This window comes from Lithobates pipiens, unplaced genomic scaffold, assembly GCF_037356315.1.
Source record: "Lithobates pipiens isolate NorthernLeopardFrog02 unplaced genomic scaffold, aLitPip1_a1.2 Scaffold_11, whole genome shotgun sequence".
Lineage (NCBI taxonomy): Eukaryota > Metazoa > Chordata > Amphibia > Anura > Ranidae > Lithobates > Lithobates pipiens.
In genome coordinates this window covers 25,562,737-25,583,781 of record NW_027507696.1, presented here as the reverse complement: position 1 = coordinate 25,583,781, position 21,045 = coordinate 25,562,737, and the positions used below count along the sequence as shown (strand labels likewise).

The window sequence follows — 21,045 nt, the reverse complement described above, 5'->3', positions numbered from 1 at the left end:
ATTGCCAGTGGATATAGCCTTTAGGAATAATAACTGTGTTCTACCGGCTGGGATGGCTCCCCACACCCCTCTGCCCGGAGAACACAATAGCTCCGCAACACTGTTGTTGGGGGAATTGAGCGATATTCATTCCTACAACCTGTGCCAATCAGCAGACCTTTTTCGCTCATGTCTCTTCGACAGAAGCTGGCCGAACAGCCGGCTTCTGTCGGACCGGCTGCAATGCACACGTGTCAAATGTATATCAGTGCCACACGATATTCAGCCCACGTGTACTAGGCTTTAGACTGACAAGACATCTTCCTGTACTTACAATGCTAACTACTCTAGAAATCGAAATTACCATATCGCTAGCTAGCATATTTTACAAACTAATACAGTGACAAAGCACAGTGCAGATCAAGACACCGCAGACCGTAGAGCTACAATATATAAATGTTTTATTGGGAATGATCAAAATGCATTACTTTTTCAGTAAACTTTACTTTAAGGTGTACATGGCATATTGTATTCCTCAAAAGGATTCAGTAAAAATGCAAACAATAGTTAGCTCAAGGCTTGCTGTAAACATATCTGCCAATGGGCTTCCAGGAGATCATTTGTCCAACATGGTTGGATGTATAAAGAATGGAGAAGTCAAGCTGCTGGGTACAAGGACCATTTCCTGAAAAAAAAGTGCTTGCTGTGGGCAACTCCTGAATAATCTTCCCATTTTTTAAGTTTTTGCTTGTGTGTTTATTCATCAGACCATGAGGTTTTATTTTATTGAACACAGTGCAATTATTAAAGTGCTGTAATCCATAGGAACCAAATCACTGTACACGGCATCTGATTAAAAAAGTGACCTCGTCTGCCACAAGTAACAAATGATGCAAACCCCAAAAATTACATACATAAAAACCTTATCCATTGTTATAATTTATAAGTACAGACATTTTCACATTTTGGAAGAAAAAAAAAAAAGAAACCCATTAACTAAAAGTAACATGGTAACACAATTATAAACAAAAGTTTTAAATTGATGCACTCTGAACAAAAATGGATAGACGATATTAATGTGTTTGGTACAAGTCTTGCATAGTTAAACTGTATTTTAGAGAGCTCTTACGATATCTACACAATGCCATAGAACATTGTGTGTGTGTGTGTATTCTGTGCCCTCTTCTGTGAGGTCCTTTGGAAGCCAGTCCTCATAATGCAGAACTGTCCATACCATAGAAGCTGCTCACTCTCAGAATTCAGCTTGATGCATTTTCTTCATTTTGTTGAATCAACATCTTTTTTGTTGCAGCTCTCCTAAAATAATGGAAAACAATTTCAGCATTATTCTGGGCAGTCTGCTCCTGCTAAATTCTGACTTGATTAATGCCTATGCTGAAATGGTGATAATATGTATAAGTTATAAGTATTTACATGAAAATATTAGTCAAGGGAAAACATATCAGTGTATATACATAATATAACAAGTTCAGACCACTTTATGAATGAAGTCTCTAAAAGCTCCCATAATAATGATTATTGTGAGGGTTGGTGGTTTCAGTATTACAACTGTGAGCGCTAGGCATTCCAATATTACAATAGTAATTGTATTACAATAGTGAGCTCTATCTCTATTACAACTGTGAGATCCATCTGTTCCCATATTGCAGTTGTGAGCTCCATTTGTTCCCGTATTACAGGTGTGAGCACTATCTGTCCCCATATTACAGGTGTGAGCACTATCTGTCCCCATATTACAGGTGTGAGCACTATCTGTCCCCATATTACAGGTGTGAGCACTATCTGTCCCCATATTACAGGTGTGAGCACTATCTGTCCCCATATTACAGCGGTGAGCTCTATCTGTCCCCATATTACAGCGGTGAGCTCTATCTGTTCCCATATTACAGCGGTGAGCTCTATCTGTTCCCATATTACAGCGGTGAGCTCTATCTGTTCCCATATTACAGCGGTGAGCTCTATCTGTTCCCATATTACAGCGGTGAGCTCTATCTGTTCCCATATTACAGCGGTGAGCTCTATCTGTCCCCCATATTACAGCGGTGAGCTCTATCTGTCCCCATATTACAGCGGTGAGCTCTATCTGTTCCCATATTACAGCGGTGAGCTCTATCTGTTCCCATATTACAGCGGTGAGCTCTATCTGTTCCCATATTACAGCGGTGAGCTCTATCTGTTCCCATATTACAGAGGTGAGCTCTATCCAGGGCTGGACTTACCATTGGGCTTGACTGGGCTCAAGCCCATGGGCCCTACCGAGGTACATAGCCAAGTGTACTCGGCTCCGCACTTCTCACAGTCACACCCAGTCCCACCCTATGATGGACATAACACAGGGACTGGGCGTGACTGTGAGCCGAGCCAAGTACACTCGGCTACTTTCGGCTCCGCTCGGGACTGCAAGAGGACCCTTAGCTGGCGAGAGCCGCCAAGAGACGCTTAGAGGATCCGAGAGCCGTCGAGATAAAGAAGACTATGTATCTCGGCAGCTCCATTTTTAACCACTTGCCGCCCGCCCTATAGCAGATAAATGGCGGCAAAGTGGCTTCAAAACCCTGACCGGACGTCATATGACGGAATCAGGATTTTGAGCCGATGCGCGCCCCCGGGGGCGCGCATCGCGGCGATCGTTGTTGCGGGGTGTCACTCTGACACCCTGCAACTATAATCTCGGTAAAGAGTCTCCGATGGAGACTCTTTACCACGTGATCAGCCGTGTCCAATCACGGCTGATCACAGTGTAAATAGGAAAAGCCGGTGATCGTAGAGGAGAGCCGATCGGCTGCTCCTCTGACAGGGGGGGGGGTCTGTGCTGATCGATTATCAGCGCAGCCCCCCCTGAGGATGCCCACACTGGACCACCAGGGACGCCACCAGACCACCAGGGATGCCCAGCACAAGGTAATCCCTAGACCACCAGGGATGCAGTCAGTGCCCACAATGGATGCCAATCAGTGCCCACAATGGGCATCACTGATTGGCATGCATTATTGTTTGGCACTGATTGGTATCCATTAGTACAGTATAATGCAATGGCACCTATCATCGCCCATCCGTGCCGCCTATCCATGCCCATCTGTGCCGCCTATCCATACCCATCCATGCCGCCCATCCATGCCAATCCGTGCCAGCTATCAGTGCCAATTTGTGCCACCTATCAGTGCCCACCCGTGTCGCCCATCAGTGCCCATCAATTCCACCTCATCAGTGTAGCCCCATCAGTGCCCATCAGTGAAGGAGAAAACTTACTTATTTCCAAAGTTTTGAAACTGAAACAAAAAAAAACATTTTTTTCAAAATTGTCTGTATTTTTTTATTTGTTTAGCAAAAAATAAAAACCGCAGAGGTGATCAAATACCACCAAAAGAAAGCTCTATTTGTGGGAAAAAAGTGATAAAAATTTCATTTGGGTACAGTGTAGCATGACCGCGCAATTGTCATTCAAAGTGCGACAGCGCTGAAAGCTCAAAATTGGTCTGGGCAGGAAGGTGTTTAAGTGCCCGGTATTAAAGTCGTTAAACTTCAAGACTGCAATGACAAGGCTGCAAATGATAAGGCTACAAATGACACTGACAAGGCTGCAATGACACTGGACAAGGCTGAAGATGAACACTGATAAGGCTGCATTGATGGGCATTTAAATTTAATTTTTTTCCTTAAACTTCCCTCCTAAACTTGGGGTGCGTGTTATACGCCAATAAATACAGTAATGTATAGAAGGTAGGGCCCGAAAGTGACCCAAACCCAGGGGCCCCTACCACCCTGAGTCCTGCCCTGGCTCTATCTGTTCCCTTATTACAGTTGTGAGCTCTAAATGATTATAATTAAAAATGGAAGAGGCCACCACCGACTTGTTCTGAAGGTGCAGGCTCTGAGCCATCATCCCTTTTCTCACTACTTTGCAAGTCTGTAAAACAAGTACAGTATCTCACAAAAGTAAATACACCCCTCACATTTTTGTAAATATTTTATATCTTTTCATGTGACAACACTGAAGAAATGACACTTTGCTACAATGTAAAGTAGTGAGTGTACAGCTTGTATAACCGTGTACATTTTCTGTCCCTTCAAAATAACTCAACACACACCCATTAATGTCTAAACTGCTGGCAACAGTTGTGAGTCCACCCCCAAGTGAAACTGTCCAAATTGGGCCCAAAGTGTCAATATTTTGTGTGCCTACCATTATTTTCCAGCACTGTCTTAACCCTCTTGGGCATGGAGTTCACCAGAGCTTCACAGGTTGCCACTGGAGTCCTCTTCCACTCCTCCATGATGACATCACGGAGCTGGTGGATGTTGGCATTCATTATTCCCTCAATGAACTGTAGCTCCCCAGTTCTGGCAGCACTCATGCAGCCCAGGCCATGACACTCCCACCACCAGGCTTGACTGTAGGCAAGACACACTTGTCTTTGTACTCCTCATCTGGTTGCCGCCACACACGCTTGACACTATCTAAACCAAGTTTACCTTGGTCTCATCAGACCACAGGACATGGTTCCAGTAATCCATGTCCGTAGCCTGCTTGCCTTAAGCAAACCGTTTGCGGGCTCTCTTGTAACATCTTTAGAAGAGGCGTCCTTCTGGGACAACAGCCATGCAGACTAATTTGATGCAGTGTGCGGCGTAGGGTCTGAGCACTGACAGGCTGACCCTCCACCCCTTCAACCTCTGCAGCAATGCTGGCAGCACTCATACATCTATTTCCAAAAGACAACCTCTGGATAGGACGCTGAGGACATGCACTCAACTTCTTTGGTCGACCATGGCAAGGTCTATTCTGAGTAGAACCTGTCCTGTTAAATCGCTGTATGGTCTTGACCACCATGCTGCAGCTCAGTTTCAGGGTTTTGGCAATCTTCTTATAGGCTAAGCCATCTTTATGTAGAGCAACAATTCTTTTTTTTCAGATCCTCAGAGTTCTTTGCCATGAGGTGCCATGTTGAACTTCCAGTGACCAGTAAGAGAGTGAGAACAATAACACCAAATTTAACACACCTGCTCCCCATTCACACCTGAGACCTTGTAACACTAACAAGTCCCATGACACTTTAGACATTTTCACTGTACTCACTTGTGTTGCCAGCAGTTTAGTCATTAATGGCTGTGTGTTGAGTTATTTTGAGGGGACAGCAAATTTATACCGTTATACAAGCTGTACACTTTACATTGTATCAAAGTGTCATTTCTTCAGTGTTGTCACATGAAAAGGTATAATAAAATATTTACAAAAATGTGAGGGGTGTACTCACTTTTGTGAGATACTGTACATGTATACACAGGCTGCACTAGGGCAGTTATTGCACAGGTGATGGATTTAGGACCTGAATTAAGACTCCACAGCACCAAGTCTTTACTGACATTGGCAAGTTTCTGCAAAATTAGTGAAAATCAATGCATCTTTTGGACATTCAGAAAAATTTAATGACACAGCTGCAATGCTTTACCCATGTTTTCTTCCAGGCCTCCATGATGTTGCTGTGCTCATCAACAGAACTCTTCCAGCGTGCAATTTCATTTGACCAGCCAGGGTTTAATGAGCCTGTGTAACAGTAGACAAAGATCTGCTTAGCCAAAACTTTCACGTCCCATATTCTCACCCACTAGTTTCTATATCAAGCCTTTAAACCCTTTTTCTATAAAATTAAACGTTCTGCCCACCACTAATCTTCCTAAACAGTGGTATCTGTTGGCTGATGTACAGTACTGCTGTGACCACTAGGTGGCATCATTAACTAATAAGGGAGCCAGTCCTTCTACTGAGAAGATTGTTTTTTTTAAAGAGGATCTTCACCCTAGAAAAGAAAATATTTAAAGTCTGAAGGCTCCGGTCAAAGAGAGGGGAGGATGAACTCCTGCTTGATTGCCTATTCAATCCAAGTGGAAGTGGGTACCTATCAAACCTAGGTACCTGCTGCCCTCCAAAAATAAAATGTGCGAAATGTGGTAGAGGGGATGGGGGAGGACATAAAGTGAAACCCCCCCCTTTTGGGTGAAGATCCACTTTAAGATTTCTGCTAACTGACAAAACTGTTAGACAGTTAGGCCTCTTGCACACCGTACTGATGTATGAGCATCAGACATTCCTGGCAGGAAAAATGTAAGGATGGACTGTATATTACTTATGCATATTTGCGAGTATCTTTGTTTTAATGAAGGAAGTATGGTATATGAGCATATTCATGCAAAAATACTGACTGGCAACTCAGATTTCTTTTCTTTACTGATCTATATGCAGTGCAAGTTTACTCGCCTGTGTGTACAGGCACATTGAAAACAATGGGCTGCATTTAGATCCATAAAAAAAAACACTTGTACAGGTGCATCTCAAAAAATTAGCATATCTTCAAAAAGTTAATTTATTTTTGTAATTCAAAAAGTGAAACTCATATAGATTTATTACACCTAGGAGAGAGAGGGGGCAGGGCCGAATGGCAGCTCCGTGTCTGAATGGACACAGAGCTGCATCTCGGCTCGGTGCCTCCATAGCAAGCTGCCTGCCGTAGGGGCACTCAACAGGAGGGAGGGGCCAGGAGCACAGACGAGGGAGCCGATAAGAGGAGGATCTGGGCTGCTCTGTGCAAAACCACTGCACAGTGCAGGTAAGTATAACATGTTTGTTATTTTTTATTTCTTTTTTTAAATAAGACTTTAGAATCACTTTAAGCTGGCCATACACCAGTAGAATTTTGTTGGAAAGATACAGAAATTCTAAAAAAAAAAAAAAAAAAAAAAAAACATTCACTGGCGCATTTGATCTTGCCAAAATTCAGTCAACTAGATTTCTTCGAAAGCCCTTAAAGTTTCATCCAGGCCTGCTATGGAATCCCATGGAATGGAATGTCAGAAACAATAAATGTATTTCTTTTGTGCCTAGAATAATATATATGATTTTTCCCAAAACAAAAACTACATTCAAAGTTAAAATTTTCTTCAAGAACAACTTTCCATTTTTTTTCCATCCTTCAAGTTTTCTTGCCACTGTGACAAGACAAAACTATTGTAAATTTAACGCTGCTAACAATTAAAAATTTGAAAAAATGAACATTTTCAAAACAAAATTACACTAGTGTATGGCCAGCTTTACTGCTGTACGGAACAAATCAAATACAAGATCTCCCTCCCTTCTCTGGCCCACTAAAGCTGGCCATAGTTGGATTGTTTTTATTTTTCCCCAGCCTGCCAGCTGATAAAAAAGAACCCCCAAAAACGATTGTATTCCCCCAGCTACACATTCAAAGTTATTGGATAAATCCTCTCTTCTGCGCTATTGTATTCTGACAGCGGGGACTCCTCTGCTGTCAGAATACACTGATCAGCGGCTGCAGCGCTATTCGAACAAATGTTTTTCATTATTTACGTTCATGAAAAGTCAATTATTGGATCGACTTCTTACGAATGAGAACGGCCATAGATGTATTGAAAATTTGGCCTGCCTCTGCTGAACCCGACAAATTTCGAGCCACCTATGGTCAGCTTTAAAATACCTAAAGAACAGCTGTACCTAACTTCCCTAATGGGACACAGAAAAAAAAAAACAAAGACCATTTCCAATTCTATCCAAAAAAGTTTTTTTTCTCCAGTTAGAAGCTTGATGCAGTGATCAGATTGAGCAATTTGATTGATATATAAAGATGTTTAGAATTGGGTAGGATAGGCTGATATTAAATTTGCTAAAAAAAAAAACACACTTATTCATCACCACACCACAGCTGTTACTACTCTGAGCAATGCAGGTATGACACACTTAAGTACAGAGGGGAGATGTAGTTAACTCCTAGCTATTAAACATGGGGCTTGACTAATTACTTTATTTATTGAGTGATTGTATTACAGTCCGCCCAAGGCAGGGAGTGATGGAGTGGAATTGCTGACAGAAGCAGAAAGGCTAAGCCTAAATAAAATTATAAGTAAAACCATGCTAATTCCAGCGTTTCTAGTAATAACTATTGATCAGCTCTTGCTATCCTTTGTGACCAGTAGTATGCATGCTCAGTGGCCTGTTTAATATGCTACATATAGCCAAATCTTTTATAACTTCTCTCCATTTATTTTTTTGCGGTTGTGTTCCATTAAAGATTTATTTTCACTTCCTGTCCAAGAGACACAACTGAAGTGAAAGGAAGTCTATACAAAGTGAGGGAAGTTCTCCTCTTAGACAGTTACCCTCATTGGAAGATTCAAATAGTGTAGATACCAGCAGACAAGTAGAAGGTCAGTAAAGAGAGTCTTTTACCTGCACATAGCAGATAACCATTTGGTGTCACTCAGGCCCGCTTCTTTAAGATAGCAAATGTAAAAAGTAATAGACACTCTTTTTCCTGACTTCCTATTGGTGAGCTGACATCTACAAACGTTGAATCTGCAGTGCCTCCATTGTTACAACTGTACTAAGACCTCCGGATGTTGTGTAGGATGGACTTTCTCCTATTGGAAGATTTTCCCTTATCTTTTGTTCTGGTGACAACTGAACAATTTTGTATTTCCCCATTCCTTTCTTTCTTGCCCGGATATGAGTTCTTAGCCTTCTATACTCTATCCAAAACTTAAGAAGATTTTAGCCAGCCATACATGGATTGAAATTCGGCCAAATCAGCTGGGTCTGGACACATTTTGATCTATGGGCAGGTAGGTTGTACAGAAGTCTATCTACTGATCAACTTCTATACAACTGGCCTGCTTTAGCTGGCAGCACTGATCAGTGTATTCTACCATCTGGGAAGTCTCCCCACCATCAGAATAAAATAGCACAGAGGGGAGAATTCCTCCATCCACATAAAGTGTGTGGATGGAGGAAATCGAGTAATAGGTTTTCATTCCACCTGCTGGTTGACATAAGGAAACGATGGACTTGTATGAAGCCATGCAAGGTCCATCAGAAGAAGGCCCTTGGTTGTTTAAGGCCTAGGGGGAAGAGGGTATTATGCAGAATTCGGAGGAGGCGTAGGAAAGGAGACATAAGGTTTCCTGAATAGCACACAGAGTTGCAAAGTATGAAACAGGGGTCTTGAGGAGGCTGGACGGAGTCTATGTGGGAGCCACAAGGTAGAGATTGGAGTTAGTGCACAGTTAGTTCAAGTAGCACCCAAAGTGGGGGGGGGGGGGGGGGGTCATTCGATGCATGGAGTAGGGCAAGTTGGGAGATTTGGGCTGCCAGGTAGTATATTGCAAGGTTGGGGACCCCTAAATCACCCAATAGATAATGTGTAAAGGGGGTGGTGTGTGCAATTCTGGGGAGCCTATAGGCCCAAATAACATTCTGTTCAACATTCTGTTCTGCAGAATTAGAAAGTGGGGATGCGGATGGGCAAAGTGTGGAAGTAGTAAAAGTAGAATTGTAATTTTGACTGCATATATGAACACTAACCAAGAAAGAGTATGGAATTACTATGGCTGTATGAGAGATGTTAAGGTGCATAATTGGTAATAATCGACTTTGAAGACAGTCATGCAGGGGGAAGTCAGTTTAATGCATAAATTCAAGTCGTCTTGTGAGGGTAGATGTAGAGGCCTGAGATAGTTGTAAATCGTGTCAGGGGTTGGTGTAGGCTTGGCAATGTAATAAGGGAGTTTGTCAAAGTCAGGAGAGCTTCATCTGCGAACACAGATTTTGTAGTGCCTTCTGGCATATTGGATCCCTGAAATGTTAGGGGTTAACTCCAAGTGCTATGGCTAGAGGTTCCAAGGCAAGAACATAGAGGGCATCCCTGTCTGGTACCTCGACAGCAAATACTTTTTTTTTTTTCTTGTAATGCTTTATTTAACCTTTTCATGTTGTACAAAGAAAAAGAACAAACCTTACACTTTTTAACATAAGGAATGGTACACATTGTGGTCTACAGAAATCATATTCTTATGTAAACTGACAATCGCAATTTACAAAGTTGCAACCGGCAACATAAGTCTGAGGCACAGTATTTCAGATGAGAGCCCTCAGGCCTGCAGAGGAGAGCGGCGAGCAGTCACGTGAGCACCGGGAGGCACTCTGTAATAAGGTAGATATTGGCATATTTTTATAAAACACATGCAGTGTGGCACATGTACTTATTTAAGAAAGGGGACTGTATGATCATGATAGGGGTTTTACAACCACTTAAGCATATACAGCAAATACCTTTTAAGCAGTTGCTGTGAACAGATTTTTTCTTTTTGGGATAAAGGTTTTACATATATAAATATAAGCTGAAAATTTCAAGCACCCCTGCCAGTGTTAAATGGGTTGTCCAGTGCACACATTAGGGCAATTACCTGCAACTCTAATAAACACTTTTGAAGACTTGAGTCCAGCTGTTGAATGGATGGTACAGCGATACTCTGCATCCTTAATGGCAATGTCTCTCACCCAGCTAAGTACGTGCACGTTCCCATCAGGTAGTGGAAGCAATGCTTCCTTTGCACAACTCTCCATTTTAACTTCCTCCTTCTCCCATGTAAAATGTATGTCTTTTGGACCTGAAGGGAACTACAGCTGTAATATGAAGAAGAGAAAAGGCATGCACAAACAGATATTCAACTCAAAAATGCAATCTTCCCTGAAGAAAGCAAAGGGTCAAAATGCATGAGCATCACCATCACCAATGGAACATCACAAGGGAAGTCTAGCGTATTGGTTAACCATTTGATAACTGGCGGATATTTCCTCATTCATTGTTCTGAAGAAAATGTCTACCTGTTTACAGGTAGACAAAGGATCATATCAATAGTTCACTTACATTTGCTCTTTATTTTTGGATTCTAAATTAGTTATTGTATTTCTCTGGTGGATGCGCAGCACAAAGTGGAATCGCCGGTTACCTATTTAATCCTCCAATACTAGGTTTCCCCCCTTTCCATTACAAAGGCAAACACTGATGCATTTTTTGCATTGTACAAAATAAAGGTGCTTTGGCATTGATCATAGCAGGTTGATGGTGTTATAACTGTATTCCTAAATATAGTTTTTATATAGGTGAAAGTGATCAACGTTATGCAAATGTTACATAGGGGTTGATTTACTAAAGGCAAATCCACTTTGCACCACAAGTGCAGTCACTTTAGATCTGAAGGGAAGATATGAAATGAGTGGAAGCTCTGCTGATTTTATCATCCAATCATGTTCAAGCTAAAATGCTGTTTTTATTCTCCTTGCACGTCCCCCTTAGATCTACAGCAGATGCACTTCCAAGTGCACTTGTAGTGAAAATTGGATTTGTCTTTAGTAAATGAACCCCATTGTGTGTTTAGGTCTTTATTGTATATGGGGCAGTCTCTAATGTGTTACATATGGCTCTGCTTGGCTGAATTTTGGAGGCCAAAAAGAACCTCATAAGTACAAGCAACAATCCTAATTCTAGTATTGCTTGTGATAAGTCAGGCCATTTCTGACCTTCAAGAATGAGATACTTATCATGTGCAACTGTACAGGAAGACGTTACAACTTCTTGGAAAATCTGCCTTCATAGTTTCTTACTCTTATGTAGAGGAAAGTGGGAAAAAGACATCATGCATTTGCTGTTGTCATGGTCTGATGAGAATATGAGACTTGAGAAAACATGCTGGAAGATAGGAAAATATTCACAGTACATGCCTACTCTTCATAGGTAGTATGCCTGTGAGATGACCATAAATTGCTGTATATATATATATATATATATATATATATATATATATATATATATATATATATATATATATATATATTTATTTTTTTTTATTTTTTTTTAGCTGTGTGGCCTCAATGTGAGAATTGCATAATATCCTTTACTCTTGTTACACAGATCTATAAGACCTTAAGTTTGTGCCATCATTTTAAAAGGATATGGGACACAGCTGATGACCTTCTTTACAGCTTTTCTTTTGCACTTTGCAACAAGATAGAAACCCATCAGAGCTAGCATTCCATGTTAAGCCTGCTACACACAATAAGAATATCGGACCAATGATCGTCTGTTTTTTTTTTATTACTTTTTTTTCATGCTAATCTCATATTAAAAACAAAAAGGTTAATAGTGTTATGAAAATTCTCATAAAACAGAATAAAACTTCCTGTGTATAATATATATGTGTTGTATTGTAATGTATTCTTTAGTTTCCAAGCATGCGCAGTCTTGGTTACTCGATTTTTTATGGACAAATACTGTATTGATTATCTACTTATAGCCAAAAGATGGCTACAGTGCGGTCATCCAGTTCTGGGAGGGTGTCTATTGATGTCCTCCCAGAACCCCACCACTTGTGTGTGCTCTGTGATCGCTGTGTCCTTTGGACGTGGCTAATCACAGATTACAGTGGCCCTTTACCATTTGATCAACTGTGTCCAATCACAGCTGATCCCATGTAAACAAATACTGGTATTCGGCATTTACTTTCCTCAGCACTGTAACTGTGTGAGGAAAGGAAAGACAATCCCATGACAGCACACATTTACACAGATCATCAGTACAGCCCCATCAGTGTCAATCAGTGCAGCATATTAGGGCCACCTATTAGTACAGCCTCAGAGCGACAGCGCTGAAAATTGGCCTGAGGAGGGGGTGAAAGTGCCCAGTAGGCAAGTGGTTAAACAAAAATCGCTTTGGTATCGTATGAGAAAAAAAGTTCACGTTTGTCCCTTCAGGTCATTTCACGTGACTTGTGATTGGCTCTCGAAAGCGGTGTACTATGAGATTATCAGACAATCGCTCCAAAAGCTGCATTTTTGGTCCAATTTTCTCATGGTGTGTACTAGGTATTATAGTGCTGTCCACTGCAGGTTGCACATACAGAAGCAAACTAATGCTGTAGTCATGGAAGACAAGACGTAAAGTTCCTGACTGTTTCAATTCAGTGATTTAGTATAGCTCAAGGCAACCTATTTACCTGTACAAAGTAATCTGGACAAGCCAGACTGTTGACAGATTTAGCATGAGAATGAAAGGTTCTGTGCATGTGTACAATACATTTTAGCAACGCGACACCTTGAGAAAATCCCTTTGTTTGCTTAAAGCACACAACTCTCTTGAGGACATTTTCATCAGCAAATGAAAAAAATTGCACTTTTGTAGCATAATTCACATTACTTACATGTGTTGCTCCATTTTTGGATGCTTAAGATTAAAGAATGCAAAAAAAAATTATTACTTTAACAAGTTATACATTGTTAAATGTAGGGTTGGAAATTTCAGTGGAACTACGTGAAGCAATAAAGCATTGTATACTTTTTTTTTTTGGCTGCCCTTGCCATGAAACATGTTCCATTCCACTCCATTTTAGCTGCTCTAATTCTTCTACATAAGCCAAAAGGGAACACTGTGAACCCTTGGCATTCACTTTAGTATTATTGTTCTTTTTTTTCCCCTGAAAGCACGTACACTGCTTGTGTAGACGGGAACTTGTGTCCTGCTGCTGGCAAACGGTTGTGAAACATTTTTGAAGGATCCAGAATGAAGGTTTAAACTTTTTAACTGGATTATTGTAGAGCAGTAATAAAACAAGCTGAAGTCCAGGCAAACATTAAGAACCATCATTGACACGATTTCTCCATCAACACAGACAGTGCTGAGCAATTGTCTGCTCCCCTGTGAGTATGTGGGGGCTATCCGGCAGGCTGGTTGTACCCAAGTTGATCGATCGATCAACTTGGTACATTTACCCTGCCCACACATGGTTTGAATCTCGGCCAGTTTCTTCTAAACTGGCCGAGATTTGAGCCGTCTACGGTCAGCCCAAGTCTTTGAAATGTCAGAGGAAAACCAGAACTGTAATAATAGACAATGGGTACATCAAGCTAATGTATTAAAAAAAAGAAAAAAAAAAAAAAGAAAAGAAAAAGTCAGTAATGCACCAACAATGTAAATAAAATAATAAATGTAAAATAGCCTTGCGATTCTGATAACCACACATCACAGGCAGGACATATGACAAATTTAAAGGTTTCCATCCAAAACTGGAAACAGGTGATTGATGCACAGATCTTCCCAAAAATGCTTTATGCCCGGAAATACTCTGCAGTGGGACCAGGATCAGGAACACTAGTACAAGAAGGCGGCTTGAGAAAGAGGAGGCTATCCCGGAAATTCTTTGACTAGCAACACAATGACACTTGGGAGTGGATGCTGCTGCTTTTTCTGAGAGGTCAATTCACTAGCTTAGAGCAGCTTTCTGCTTGCAAGGATCTAGAGACCGGCCCTTAATGCTGACCACAGGAAGGGAAAGTCCAGCATCATCCTGAACATTTTATCATGCACCATGATCAAATCTTGGCTGGTTCAGCAGAAACCAGCTGAGATTCGATCCATCTATGGGCAGGCTGGTTGTACTGAAGTCAACCCATCGATCAACTTCGATTAACTTCAGTAAAACCAGCCTGCCATATTGTATGCATGCAATCACTGCTAGCGGCTATAGCGGCCAGCAGTAATGTTACATAGCAGGTGAGGTTGAAAAAAAAGACAAGTCCAACCTATGAAGTGAAGGCTACCCCCAGTAGAACACAACGGCACTGTGGGAGGGATTCCCCCATCAACTCTGACTGTGTTAAAGGGGGAATCAAGCCATTTTCTCCCCCCCCCCCCATGATGTAAGGAAAAAAAAATGTATAATCTATGGCCTGCATAATGGTTGGGAGTATATTTTAAGCTTTTGCATAATACAGTATTGTCATTTTTTATGTAGTATTCCTGTGCATAAGGCATTTGTAAAACATTTGTGTCCTTGCTACATGACAGACTGTGCATCAATTACCTGTTATCAGTTTGGGTTGTAGACCTATGTGTACGTCTGATGTCCTACCTGCAGGATCACAAGGCTATTATAAGATTATGAACATACCTATGGTGACCCTTGCTAGGGAAGTATGGAGAAAGGCTAAAAAGCTAGCGGGATGTAGGGATACTCCCTTACAGATCCCTATGTGGAATAATCGCTCTTTAGAACATTTGAATGCATTTCCAAATGATGAATTTTGAAGATTGAGAGGAATAGTCACACTGACACAGATATATGATCACAGAACACTGCATTCATTTGAATAATGAAGTCAGCAATTTGATATACCCCATAAGTTTTTTTTATAAGCATTTACAGTTAAGCCATATGGTCTAGGTCCAATCTGGTCGGCAAGGTCCTAAAGTATCATCAATAGGAATATTGCGATCACAGGGACTGAAAGGTTTAATATTTGTTTTTTACTCTCAACTGTTGCGGGCTAAGTTGTGTGGTACTCCACTTAAAATAAGACATAAGTGGCAGGGTGTCCTCCCTACTGTGACGGAGGAGAAATGAAATAAGATCTGCTCCTCACATTTGGGAGTTTTTTCCGCTATTAATAATAAACGAATCCAGCTGTATATTATACAAACATATCTCGCTCCTCAAAGATTGTATAGAATGGGACAAATGACCTCATCGGATTGTACAAGATGTCATCAGCAAGAGGCAGACTTTGTACATTTGATGTGCGATTGTTGCTAAATATTGGAAAAGGGTCTTATTACCCGCAGACAAGTGCTATATACATTAGAAGTATGTTTATTAGGATTATTGGATGTGGAAGAATGACAGGGTATAGCAGGATTATGCTATATGAAACATTATTCTTAGCACGTAAACAAATAGCCTTAAGATGAATGCAATTATTAGCTCCATCAACAGACCAATGCATCAAAGCAGGTAATCAGATATTACCGTATGAACATAGATAGGCACCCAAAGGTTCTGGGACTGTCTGCCACCGGAAGTGACGCTAATCAAGCTCACTGCTCGTTTGTACATGGTTCTTTTTTCCTTTGTTTTTATGGTATACTGGTGAGACTCTCCACCCTGGACACCTTAAAAACTGCCCTTAAAGGGGACACATAAATGCTCGGAATAGGCAGGATAGGAACACCAGCAAGGACCTGGGCTGCCATATTAGGATCCTTAAAGGGGGCGGTCACCAAGGACCACAAAGATACACAAGTCTATGCAGTTACCTTACAGCAGTAAGGTAAGGGGACACCCATACAATTACCACAAAGGATCGCACAGGATATCCATCACCCGCAGCACTTTATATTGAATTTTGTTTACAAGCACCAGCACTTTACTTTTTGGATTCAAAGTACCACCACACTGTGCACTTTAGGATTTATATGGATGGAAATATTTATGGGCACTTTTAACTATATATTTTTTCAGCTTTATTGATTGTATTGTGTCTCGCATATCTGATTTCACGTTGTGATACCAGCACCTTATTTCCTTCTAGCACGTGGGTTTACCACCACTAATACTCACTGCTACACTTGCGTTTTACTTTGGCACACACTACATGTATGGAAACGTATATTCTTTTACTTATGTTCTTATATGCTGGTTTTGTTCAAATAAGCACTTTATTGCACATCAGTTATGCCATTCTATCTCTGAATTTCTTTTATTAATTTTGAATACTTACCTGCATAATTTTACTACCTGATAGATTTATGGTAATATTCTAAAAAAAAATTTTTTATTAGTAATGGCGGTGATCTGTGATTTTTTTACACTATTTTGGGACCATTGACATTTATACAGCGATCAGTGCAATAAAAATGCACTGATTACTGTGTCAATCTCACTGGCAGGGAATGGGTTAAACACTAGGGGCCAATTAAAGGGTTAAGTGTGTTCACTCAGTGTGTTCTTACTGTAGGGGGATGGGCTCACTAGAACATGACAGAGATCATTGCTCCCGATCACTGGGAGCATTTCCCTGTCATGTTGCTAGGCAGAACAGGGAAATGCCTTGTTTACATCTCCCCGTTCTGCCTCTCCATGCCACGATTGCTGGCCACCGGCGGACATACATTCTGCAGGACCCGTGGGCGTGCTCCTGCAGCCGATGACGGAGTGACGTATGGGTATGTGGTTTTGCGAACCTGTGTCATTCTGCCGACGTATATCAGCGTGAGTCGGTTGGCAATTGGTTTAGTAATCCACAGCTGAAAAAAAAAAAAAAAAAAAATTTCCCCTGCAAGGCAATGTCATAATGTGCTAATATGCATCGCATACCAGCTCATGAGAGCCTTACCTTTAAACAAAGACATCCAGCGCCACGATGTCACCGCTGACAGGGCTTCCATCTTTATCCGGACTGCCTTCCGGGTTCACGTCCTCCAGCTACATAAGTGGCCGAAGGCGCGGTGACATTACTCCCAGGCATTCACACAGGAGCCGCTGTTTAAGGCAAGGGCTCTGAAGGTCCGATGTTTTCTCAGATTACACATCCCGTCAGATTTTGTAACGAAAGTGACATTCCTTCGCCGCCATCTTGCTACACCCAGCACTTATCCACAGTAAGGATACAGTGAGAAGGCAGCAAGCGGACATCTGGTTACACTCACTGGAGTCATGCATTTCACACACATTTTTAACAGTATTTCAATAAATACTGTATTTCACTTTATAAGCTCAGTTTACTGTTAAAAATAAGTGTGAAATGCAAGACTCCGGTGGGTATAATAAGATACCCGCTTGTCGCCTTCTCATCGTATCTTTACTGAGGATTAGTGCGGAGTGTAGCAAGATGGCGGAGACGGAACGTCACCTCCGTTACAAAATCTGACGAAACACTGGCACAATAAGCTGGACCTTCAGAGCACATTGTGGCCATGACGTCACCGGCTGCATGCACAGAATATCTCCCAAACAGTGCAAGTGCAGGAGATATTCACAGTACCTACAGGTAACCCTTATTATAGGCTTACCTGTAGGCATTAGTGGTAAAACAGCATTTACTACCACTTTAAAGTAGGGGGTGCACCGAATGGGTCTTTTGGTGCCGATACCGAAAATGAAAAATACACTAGGCCCGAAACCGATACCGAAAATGACCGATATCGAAAATTACTGGGTTTTTAAAAAATATTTTTATACAGGAGATGGTCAGAGACTGGGGACATGGTACAAGAGATGGTCAGAGACTGGGGACATGGTACAAGAGATGGTTAGAGACTGGGGACATGGTACAAGAGATGGTCAGAGACTGGGGACATGGTACAAGAGATGGTCAGAGATTGGGGACATGGTCAGAGACTGGAGACATGGTACAGGAGATGGTCAGAAACTGGGGACATGGTACAGGAGATCAATGCAGCCTCACAAGTGCCCATCAGATGCAGCCAACCTGTGTCCCCAGTGCAGCCAGCCCAGCCTGCCTGCGTGTCCCCAGCCAGCCCAGCCCAGCCTTCCTGCGTGTCCCCAGCGCAGCCAGCCCAGCCTTCCTGCGTGTCCCCAGCGCAGCCAGCCCAGCCCGTGTGTCCCCAGTGCAGCCAGCCCAGCCCGTGTGTCCCCAGTGCAGCCAGCCCAGCCCGTGTGTCCCCAGTGCAGCCAGCCCAGCCCGTGTGTCCCCAGTGCAGCCAGCCCAGCCCGTGTGTCCCCAGTGCAGCCAGTCTGTTCAGGGGAAGAGAGACGAGAGACGCCGCCGCCGCCTGTTTGATTACAGCGCTGGGAACATCACAGCTTTCATTTCAATAGCTGTGCGTTCCCCGCCGTGCACGCCGTCATATACAGCCCCCCCCCTTGTCCGGGGAACTTTGATAGACAGATCACCCGTCCAATCCTAGGGCAGGTGATCTGTCTACCAAAGTGCCTTGACAAGGGGGAGGGGCTGTATATGACGGCACGCACGGCGGGGAACACACAGCTATTGAAATGAAAGCTGTGATGTTCCCGATACTGTAATCAAACAGGCAGCGGCGTCGGCTCTCCTCTTTCTGTGCTATACTACACTCCAGTAATGGGCGGGACCGGGGTTGAGCCCTGCCCAGGCCCCGCCCCATTATTGTCCATTTTTCTCTTTCGGCAAATTCCCATGCAATCAAGCTTTCTAAGACCCTTAGGCTCACTGTACACATTACAATCTGACCATACAATCTACTTTAGAACTACCAAAACTATGCAATATGCAGACCTAACTATCCTATCCAATCAATTTGTATACCATTAGGCAGACCCTAGGTATTACATGCTAGTTGGGTGATCTAACTAGAGACAGATCTAAATAAAAAGTCAGCAAAAGAAAGCACACCGCTTCAGGCAAACTATAGGTGCAAACAAGCCCCAGGTGCAGACTCCAGCTCACCAGCGTCCACAGCAGATATGAAGAAGAAAACAAAGTGGTCACATACTGGAGCCAAACAAATGGTTGATAGAAAACCTTTATTGTCAGATACAGGTACAGGAATCACAGTTAGCGCGTTTCACGTGGGTATATTGTGCTTGTTCGATATACCAGTGTGAAACGCGTTAACTGTGATTCCTGTACCAGTGTCTAGCACCTGACAACAAAGGTTTTCTATCAAGCATTTGTTTGGCTCCAGTGTGCGACCACTTTGTTTTTTTCATCATAGATCTAAATAAAGATTGTACAATCAGATTGCAACATGTGAGCTTTACAGTGAATATTCACCTTGAATTTATTTTCCAAGAAAATGTAGACTGTAAACATGAGTAAAAAAAAAGTATTTTCAAGCTGTTATGGTGAACATTAACTACCTGTAAATCTTTACTGCTGTAGCCAGTCCTTCAGCCTATCAGGGGCCCTACCTTTATATACCTGCTTTAAAGTATATATAAACTCAAGAACTAAAACGTCATCTATTGCACCATACCAGTCCTTTAAAAAAAAAAAAAAAGAAAAAGAAAAACAAAGAAAACTAATGCAGAGTGATAAACTGCAATATGTTCTACTTTTGGTTTTGAGTTTAAATAAACTTTAATCTGAATATGTTACTAAAATTTTACAATCCGTTCACTCTTTTGAAGGGTGTCTGTCCAAAAGAAATCCTCAACACCCCTGTACCTGGAACGGACAAAGCTTTGGTTCGGTAATGGTAATGCGGTGGCCGAGGCTGCCACATACATATGTAACAACCAGGGTCGAATTGGGCAAGCGATGGCTTTTCTGCTTTAATTTCTTACACTACTGGATGAGCGATATCCCATGCTTATGTCAAGCCAATCTGGATAGCATTAAAAGAGACAAAAAATTATAGTCATTACACTCTATATAAAACAGTTTTTGGCTTCACATACAGTACACCTTAATGAACCTTGATTAACATATTGAGGTGGTTAGAAAAAGACAGAGTCACTGCCAACGACTTGCTACCTCCTACAAGTAACTACAGACCACACAGCTGAGACAAATGTCTGGTAATATCTAAGCGATTTCCTTCTCATTTGTCTGGTTCTTTCAAACTTAGGACTCAAACTTAAGATTCATTCACACTTGCGCTTCTCAGATCAATTCTCCTGAATTTAGAAAAGCTAAACAACTTTTATGCCCTCCCAGATCATCTTTTCCTGCAGGTAAATATTCAGACTGAATGGCACCGTTGCAAATCATTACATGCATTTATGCGTGTTAGAAATGTCCTATACATGCATATGATCGATCAACTTGGGTACACCAGCATGTTGGATTTTTTTTACATACTGTTACCATAATGGTTTACGGTAACCATTGTATTTTGTCGGCAGGGAATGCGCACCATGCTCTCCGCTGGAAGAATACAATATTAAATCCAGTATCACGATGAACACTGCCGGTCCACACCCAAAGGCTCCTACCCTCTTACAGTTCCTAAATAACGAAGGGGCAGGGCCAGTTGATGAGGTTGCGGGGTGACTCCACCCCTTTGTGATGTTATCAAGTCGATGACATCACAAGGGGCGGGGTCCCCCAGAAACGTCATCGGCTGGGCCTGCATCTTAGTTATTTAAGAACTGTCAGATGGCGGAGCTGTCAGACAACGGGAGCCTTCATCGGGTGTGGGCCTCTTTTTTCTTCTGGGTTGGTGGCAGCATTAATCGTGATTAACCCTGGATTTACTTTGGGGGAGATTATTTTTGTTAATAAAGAAACTGTCAAAAACGGTCTGTTTTTATTTATTTTTGACACTTTTTTTGGTGAATGAGTAGGGGTACAATGTACCTCTACTCATTCACATGGGGGGGGGGCAGGATCCAGGGGCCTCCCTTGTTAAAGGAGGCTTCCAGATTCCGATAAGCCCCCCACCCGCAAACCCCCACAACCACTGGCCAGGGTTGTGTGGAAGAGGC

The 21,045-nt window shown here is 42.1% G+C and overlaps 1 protein-coding gene across 2 annotated transcripts in view; it reads right to left on the bottom strand.

The window, feature by feature from the left end:
• Window positions 1–423: 423 nt before the first annotated feature.
• Window positions 424–21,045, bottom strand: part of SEMA4D (semaphorin 4D) — a 152,294-nt gene continuing 131,672 nt past the window's right edge. For both annotated transcript variants that reach the window (XM_077469943.1, XM_077469952.1), the window contains 3 exons: window positions 10,252–10,455; window positions 5,451–5,545; window positions 424–1,296 (listed from right to left, as the gene is read on the bottom strand). In XM_077469943.1, coding sequence (XP_077326069.1) covers window positions 1,258–1,296; window positions 5,451–5,545; window positions 10,252–10,455 — 338 coding nt within the window. In that variant the 3' untranslated portion in view covers window positions 424–1,257. The remainder of the gene's footprint in view (window positions 1,297–5,450; window positions 5,546–10,251; window positions 10,456–21,045) is intronic.